Below are 8,855 nucleotides of genomic sequence, written 5' to 3' on the forward strand. Positions count from 1 at the left end.
CTTTTTTCATTGAAATTCCACAAGATGTGGTTTCCCCCTTTCGCTCGTTCCATAGTCGATTAAATTTCAGTTAAACAAATAAAAAACAAAAAGCATTCATGCCGCAGAACATAAAATTCACCCTTTGCGTGTGGCGCCCTCCCTCTCTTGGGGTGCAGTACTACAATGCCCCTGGGGTCACTCAAACCCCCAGAACTGAGCCTCTACCTTCAATCCTCTTTGCGTGTGACCATGGGAGCTACACCTTTTGCTGGCAGAGCGATAACAACTTGATCAACCTGTACCAACCAGGTAAAATCGAGAGGGGATACGATTGGAGGGAAGGGAATGGCGTCCCCCGTCGGGCCCCAAGCGTAACATCACTGGAGTCTCTGGAAGTTTGCAACAACACGCGAGTCCGCGAGGTGCCCCATTCTCTCCATTTTTCCATTCATCAAACAGTTAACCCAAAGTCCCCAACACTTGAAACCCCGACCTCGCAGATGCATTTCAAATTCCTCTACAGATTCACCTCGAGAAGTGCATAAATCCCAATTCAAGGCCCGAATAATGTAAATTATTAGTGTCGTTGACGTTTCTTGTGTCAGTGTTTATTCCCCTTCCTCATCAACTGGAGAGTTCACCTCTCACTCGAATCCCTGAGTCTCAGCACTTCGCGACCCAATGACAGGTGCAAGACGAAACATAAGTTCAATCACTGAAATTCAAGGATTATTACCTCAATTCACGATACATGAGAGGATTATTCACGCTGAGGAGATGAAGAGGTGGACTGAGACCTCGGGCTATGAGCACTGAAAATGGAGACGACTCCTTGGTAATTATCCATTAAATTATAATTATTCTATTATCCTTGGGTCAATAAGGGGAGACGACTGTCTCTCGTCGATGAGGCGTCAATGTTCACTTCGTTATTTATTCTAAGAGGGAATGATTCAATTGACAGCTCTCAATTCCTACTTATTACATGTCAATTTATATTCAATTATATTCGTATCGTATTTTCGCGCTGTGTATTGCGATTCGTTCACCCCGGGGGCGCCCTGGGAGGAAAATTCACACGTGATGCTCTCGTGCGTATCTTTTCCTTGAATTTATTTGAATCATTTTTTCCCAAACTAAATATTTCGTGAGATCGAGGATATTAGACGAATCAAATCAACGCGACAAGGGGAAAGTGTAATGTTTAATTAAATGGTTATCTAGGAGGTGAATGGGCTAGATGGATACCTTCCGGCGTGAAAATTCTCGGGAAAACTCGTGAATTCCAGCAGTGGACCTCTCTATGAGTCCAAAAGAATATTCAATTCAATCGAGAAGAGAAAATATTTTTTTTTTTTTAAATCGATGGAAATATATTTTTTTTGAAAATCAATAAAAATGATTTTTTTTTTATTCTCAGGAAAACTCGCGAGTTCCAAGTAGCGGACCTCTCTATGAATCCAAAAAAAACATTCAATTCAATTGAGAAATGAAAATAAATTTTTTTTCAAAAATCGATGAACATCGATTTTTTTGAAAATCGATAACAATGATTTTTTTTTAATTCTCAGGAAACCTCATGAGTTCTAAGTAGTGGACCTCTCCATGAGTCCAAAAGAATATTCAATTCAATTGAGAAATGAAAATAATTTTTTTTTTCAAAAATCGATGAAAATTCATTTTTTTTAAATCGATGAAAATATTTTTTTTTTTTGAAAATCGATAAAAATGATTTTTTTTCAATTCTCAGGAAACCTCATGAGTTCTAAGTAGTGGACCTCTCCACGAGTCCAAAAGAATATTCAATTCAATTGAGAAATGAAAATAATTTTTTTTTTTCAAAAATCGATGAAAATTCATTTTTTTTTAATCCATGAAAATATTTTTTTTTTTTGAAAATCGATAAAAATGATTTTTTTTTCTCAGGAAAACTCGTGAGGTCCAAGTAACGTTATATCTTTCATCGTGAAAATTCATGTATTTATACTTATGCAAAGAATTTTAGTGAGGGCGTTTTGGGTAGATAAATGAGGGACAGTGGGTAGGCAATGCTGGAATGCAAAGTAATACGTGTCAAGTCCAACGAGGCGCGTCGCACCGGAATGCAAGAGTAATTCTTGCTTTACTCACAAGTATGTTCTCCGGTGCGCGTCGATGCTCCATAGAACACCGAGAGAACCTGATGAAAAAATATATAAATAAAGAGACCAAGACACAGAAAGACCATGAACAGTTATGCACTGCTTTTTTATTTCAATTATCTCTGTTACTTTTTCTCTATTCCACTACTGATTCCGTTTGCATTCAGGATGATTGGCTAGCTGATTGGGAGCCTCCGTTATACATTATATATCGTGCAAAGAAATTATTCAGGAGAAAGGATTACGTTTATTGTGTTCTCCTTCGAGAGGAAAGAGTTAATCACAAACGGGAATTCATTTCTCACGTTATGAGAGGAGGGAAGTCGGTGGGAAATTTGGAGCGTTCGGATTAAGCAACTTGAGTGAAGACAATCGTGGAAAGGTTCATGATATATTTTTTTTTTTTTCATTATTCATGGAGGAAAGTGTAAAGTCAGTGCGGGTCGTTTAACTTCCGGTGATTTTCGATTATTCGATCCATGTAGAAAGGAATTGGTGAAGTGATCGGGAATTCTGGACTTGAGAACATGAAAATATGAAAGGACTCGGTGTCGAGGGTGAATTAAACCAAGTACTTTCTAATTGATAAGATCTGCCCAATAATTCGTCTACTATTTTATGAATTATTGCGTTATAACCTGGTGTTTTATTTAATTTAAATTTTGCCATTTGTCCTGCATACAGAAATATATAATTACAGTACAGTATATTATTAATATTTCTTGCGATATTTGCGCAGCTCAAGAACTTTTCACTTTGCTGAACTTTTTCTTTTGGTTGTTTATCGCAGTATAACAGGAGTCATTATTTAAATGGGGAAAGCCTTCATTGGGAAATCGAATGGCCGGATGTCTTTCCATTCATTTTACTGGTGAATATGTTCATGAGTGAGAATGTGTTGAAACGAATGAGATGAAAACAAAAGTATTGATGAGTCGGTCTTTGAATTTTTTATAATGCACTTGTGACAGAAGTGCAAGGACCAACGAAAACTCAATTTTTTTTCCTCTTCGAGTTCATGTTTATGGATTCGCTATTTTTGTTGACAAGATAGGGGAATTCTTTTAAAGGTTTACGACGGTTGATTAGGAAGGCGAGCGTGGGACATTTGTCTGGTTATGAGTCATGTTCCTCCCACATGGAGAATTATATACCTACAAGGACGGAAACTTCAGAGCTGTCGCAATTCCTATTTTTGTGGGGAGTGATAATGACAATAGGATTGATTTTTTTCCCATTAAAAATTGATTTCTACGATTCATAAGTACGAAATAAAATTATTCCATCGATATTTATAAATAATATATTTATGAATTAATTGATTTGACTCATTGCAGGATAGATCAGTGATAAGAATTCTACGTGCATGACCTTGATTCCCAGAATTCTCACCCAAAAAATTCGAAATCCACTTTAAAAAGCATCTTCAACACGTGATATAAGGCCAACACTGATAAATACTAGTTTTTCTCGCAAGAAAGTGGTGAAAGCCATTCGCGACACATCACATACTCTCGTACACTCGTTACAATCTAATCGTATCTCTCAACAAATTTTCATTCACCTCTCTCAGACTGCCATCAGTACTCCACTTTCTTTCCTGCCCTCGTGCCCGAGGTTACTGGACAACTCAGTCCAGTACAGTGCGGTACATGCCCCTAAAGTGGGTCAACCATCCACAAAACCCAGTAAATTAAAAAAAAAAAGACATCACTCCATAATTGCACATATTTCCTCTAGGTGCACGTATAAATTAATAAAGTAATAAATTCCCAATTCATCCCCGAATACACGTGACCTTATAATCCTTATTATTAATTATTTATTTATTTTTCGTAGTGTTATAGTTTTTTTTATATATTTATTATATTATTCGTTATCAATATCTGAGGCTAGGATAAATTTTAATCAATTTTCGTATGTACAGATTATTGCTTATAGGTTCTAGTATTGAGTGGATTATTGTCCTATATAAAATGTCCAGTGCTCTTTGTCGTGTACTTAATGGAATTCCATCTAGTGTTTGACCTTTGGGAGAAGATAGAAGAGACAAGTCCAGGAAAGTTAAATGAGTTGGCGTGCAGGAGGGAATTTACTTTGACGTTGCGTGCTACGGGGAAAAGCACTCGGAGCTGGGGATGAAGGGAAGATGAGGACTGAGGGTTGAAAATCGATATCAACCCTTGCCTGCAGACGTTCAATTGTCCCTCCACCCCCGCCATTCGTCACATGGTAACACGGAATTGAAACAAACTCTACAGGGATAATGACCCCTTCGCGTCTTATTTTCTCGCAATTAAGATGATGGTATCGATTTTTGTGAAAATCATATCACGAAGTCTGAAAATGTTTCCGATTTAACCACAAAATTATCAATTATCAAAACATTATCATTTATCTTTACTATATCCAGAGATAATGAGTCTATTTGTTTTATAATTATAATTGTAAAATGGTGATTAAATTTCTTTAATTATTAAATCGATTCTTTATTTTTGCTTTTTGAGGTACCGGAATTCGACGTTTTTTTTTATTCGGTACTGCCGGTTTTATTTGGAAATGGAAAATTTTATGGTGGGAGGAGTTTAATCGCGTCGTGACGTGGGTGGCAATGAGTGACGTGACCAATGACAACGTCATGAAGACTGTATGATCGCTGACGTCAGACTCATATGGTACGTTGGGGCGGTTTTATCAATGCAATTTCCTTGCGCTAGGTGTTTTATTGTTCAATGCTTTTTATTACCAACGACAAAAGAATCTGTGGCATATTTTCAACAATGTGGGGGGTGATATTTTCTAAAGCCTTTGTCATTTCGACTTTTTCCTCATTACACCCATTTTTTCAATTACTGAAATGAATACAAAATATTTTGCTTCTCGTTGTTTTTCCCTTTTACGAATTTTCTAGTTCTTTTTAATTGTTAATTCATGCGGGGGAATTTAATTGCACTAGTACTCAGCATAATTAACAATATTTAGACCTGAAATAAAAAGAAAATATTCACTCCGCGGTGCAGGATCCTTTGAGGATAAAATTTACTGGATGATTATTCTATTTCTTCTTTCCTCGTAAATAACTTTCAAGTGGTGAAAATTAATGAAGCGAATGACATTTTGTTAATTATGAAATTACCCCAGAAATACTTCACTGGATAATTATTTCAGCCCGTAAAAAATTCGTATTATACAATTATATTTATTTTTCTTGGTGTAATCGATGAAGCTTGCTTTAACCATAAGTATTTTCACATGTGTTTCTCCCTCGTTGAAATATCGACCCCTGAAATAAAAGGGTGTTGGTCTGGCCTCCCTTGAGGAAAAAGTTTTGATGACTCAGTTCTCTACACGAGAAATTGAATTACCGTCTAGATGCACTGGCTGTGAGAGACAAACACTTCTGTTCGTCTCTGGTTGAATAGGTTTTGCAGTGGCCGCAATAAAAAAAGGAATTGCACTCCTTTTTTTTATTTACTCATCGCTGATACCATGTTTTATACTTTTTACATTCCCCTTTCCCGGAGAACAATTAATATTCCATGGATCTAGATAATCTGTGACATAACTGTTTCACCCATTTTTCATTCTCTTTTTTTTTGCACAGAATGGCTTTCGCAATCGCCTCATTGCCACATCAGATTGATATTTATATGAGAAATTTTGTAACAAATTCGGTATTTATTTCGTTTTATTTTCACGTATCATTTGCTGTACGAGGAATGAAAACAAATTGAGAAACTGGGGAATTTTTATTGCAGGCATTGTTCGAATTCATCTGTTATGAATCAAACAATTTTTTAGTGGAACGTTCATTGACCTCAATTCACTGGAATTTCATTATTTAATCGACATCAATGTCATAATTATGACACGTTTTTCCTTTACTCAATAAACACAATCCCTTCTCGTTATAATAAATAATCTCGAAGAATTACAATTCTAGAAATATTTAAAAAGACGCGCAATTATCTCAATTATCGCATGATATCCTACGAATCTTTTCACTTCAAAAAAATATTTATTTATTCATTGAAGTTTGAGGACTATTAAAAAATCGTATCGATAAATCCCCTGAGATCCGACGTTTAGATCCGACCCTAGTTTACGAATTAAAATTAATTCGTTGACGTTTCGAATTAAAAACAATTACCAGCATTCCAAACCAGAAGTACTTTCTTCTACCTTTACGAATATCAACCACTCTCCAAATTCCTGACGAATCGATCCTGCAAATCTAGTTTCATCTGGTATATTAAACCTCGCATCCAGTAAATATTTCACTCGTGTAGTTGTCATCGGTGTCCTCGACTCAGTCTTCAACATCTAGAAAGCGTTTTTAAATTCTCTCACTTTTTCTCCCAACGATTTTTCAAATTTATTTTTAAGAGGACCACTGTCTTATATTATTATCATCCCAGCGATTTCTGATTACCACTGCCGGTAGGGAGAACTCCTCTGATACCGATAAATCGAGAAATCGGTTTTGCCTTCGCGATATGAACTGACGGGGGGAAAATACGAATGTAATTTCTGCGTCTCCACGCAAACGCGATATATTTATACAAATGGTACCGGATAAGCCGTCAGTTCAGTTCAGTTGGATTGCGACTCTCTTAGACAACGGACTGAATTCATATTTATCCTCAATATCACTAGTGGATATCACTAACACCGGCTTCGGATGAATATAAAATCAATATTTTTCTTCAAAAAGGTAAACCAAACTCATCGATTTTCCTCCGATCGTTATCGTCCTCTCATTTTCATTTCCATTCACCACCGATTTTTTATAATTACCCAGTGATTGAATATTTTAAGTAATTGTTATTAACATATTGACACATTCCCTTTGGAGTGAATTTATTTTTCATGTGGATGAATTGATGGAAATGGAAATGTGATTGATCTAGAAATGTCAAAATAAAATCATTATTTATTTCTTGGGGAAAAATCGGGGTTATGGAAAATGATGGTAAATCTGGGGAATACCTCAGGGTCTGTGGAAAGGGTGGAAGTTTGATTGGTGTAGGTCGTCGAGCGGATGCGCGGCTCAGTCTTGCCAGAGAGTTCGTCCAGTGAACATCGTCGTGCCTCTTATTCCTAAAATTTAACAAAATAATCATCAATTACTCCATTATTCATCGACAATCCTTGGAAAATACGTGTGAACTCATTCTGAGGAAAAACAGTGTGGTAATCACTAGCCCGTGAGTCACGTCAATTAACATTACCGTGTGTTTTTCTCTTCTACCTTGCGGTTGTATGAAATCAATGCCATTTTAAATTCTCTACTTCAATTCATGAGGTACATGTCCCATGGATATCTTACTCTCAGGAAAATAACAAAATTTTCCTGCGAAATTTATTGGCAATTATCTCGCTCGCTGAATAAATTACTCCACAAAAATTTCGCGGATAAAACGCGAATTAATCGCGAGGTAATTACTCATTAAAAAAGGCAGAATAAATTTACGAATCTTCAATTTTGGGATGGTCCCTAAATAGTGGCCTCGAAAAAAAAAATCATTTTATTATATAATTTGTTATTTTGGTACAGAAATTTCAGGTCAATTTTTACAATTGAAAAATTCTCATTTCCAGTGAGTGTACTTAGACCCGTTGACATGTCCACACGTGCGTTGTACAGAATAAAGCACAATAAACAGATAACTAAACAGTCGATTCATTTCCTTCGTTTTATTTCTCTCAATGAAAGAAAGAGAACGAAATGCACAATGGTGCGTTATAATATTATTCAAAAATGATTGGACCAGGGTCGATTTTTATTGAGAGCAATTGGTAGAAGGTTGGATTGAATGTTCGGTTTTAAAATGTTGGAATAAACTTGTCGAGGAATGGAAAAATTATCGTGGGGTTGTGCATCGGGCTCGAGGGACACGCGAATCGATATGGAACCTTGACAATCGTTTGACTCTCGTTTCAATTGATGGAGATCTCTCCCCTACATCTCCATGTTTTTCCAACACGTTAAACAAATTGAAAATCTATTTTTCCATTTCAACTAGAGCGACATTAAACTTTGTGATTACATAAATCCAACGAAATGCTCGTATTTTCTGGGTTACATTGGACTCATTATGTTGTTACACTCATTACCTATTTATTCGTCATTTTATTACGACAAATACGTCAGATAATAATTTTTATAGTGTCGCATTACTACGATCGGTAAACAGGCGACCAAAAATTTCCGTTCATCTTATTCTGCTGACGATTTTTCAGTCAAGGGATTGACATAAAATCATTGAATGAAAATTTCGTTTTCGAAATTTCATTGAAAATTACCAACGCTTTTATTTATCATTCGATATTATGATAATCACGGGGAGATTGCGATATGAGTTCGATAAAATCGATGCAATGTGTCATGCAGATTAAATAAATCTTCCTCAATGTTATCAAAATATTAAATAAATCCAGTAACGTGTTCTTGCTGTAAAATCAAATCGTCACATTGTTAATATAAATTAATTGATAAAATTGATTAGTGAAGGGTTCTTAATGTAAATAATTCCCTTGAACTTTCACCCTCTCCTCGAAAATCCAGTAGTCTCGGTATTCTAAATATATCCCCTTCGTCTCTGTTTGCTTGATTTTTTTTTTTTTTCTATTTTACTTGCTGCGTTCCAACAGCGGAAATGCGCTAAAAGGAGAATGGAAGTCTCTCCATGTTTATCGGGCGGGATATCTCATGTCGATTGTATTTTTTTT

At 35.9% G+C, this 8,855-nt stretch overlaps 1 protein-coding gene across 5 annotated transcripts in view; it reads left to right on the top strand.

The window, feature by feature from the left end:
• Positions 1 to 241: 241 nt before the first annotated feature.
• Positions 242 to 8,855, top strand: part of Rgl (Ral guanine nucleotide dissociation stimulator-like) — a 17,635-nt gene continuing 9,021 nt past the window's right edge. The window contains exon 1 of one of the 5 annotated variants that reach the window (XM_011299780.1): positions 242 to 817. Coding sequence is in view for 2 of the 5 variants with exons in the window: in XM_011299781.1 (XP_011298083.1) it covers positions 6,805 to 6,837 (33 nt within the window). In the remaining 3 variants the exon portion in view is untranslated. Of the gene's footprint in view, positions 818 to 6,724; positions 6,838 to 7,137; positions 7,331 to 8,855 lie in introns of those variants that run through there. The other 4 variants (XM_011299782.1, XM_011299781.1, XM_011299778.1 and 1 more) reach the window with 4 other exon arrangements.

The sequence above is a fragment of the Fopius arisanus genome, unplaced genomic scaffold (genome assembly GCF_000806365.1).
Source record: "Fopius arisanus strain USDA-PBARC FA_bdor unplaced genomic scaffold, ASM80636v1 scaffold00015, whole genome shotgun sequence".
Taxonomy (NCBI): domain Eukaryota; kingdom Metazoa; phylum Arthropoda; class Insecta; order Hymenoptera; family Braconidae; genus Fopius; species Fopius arisanus.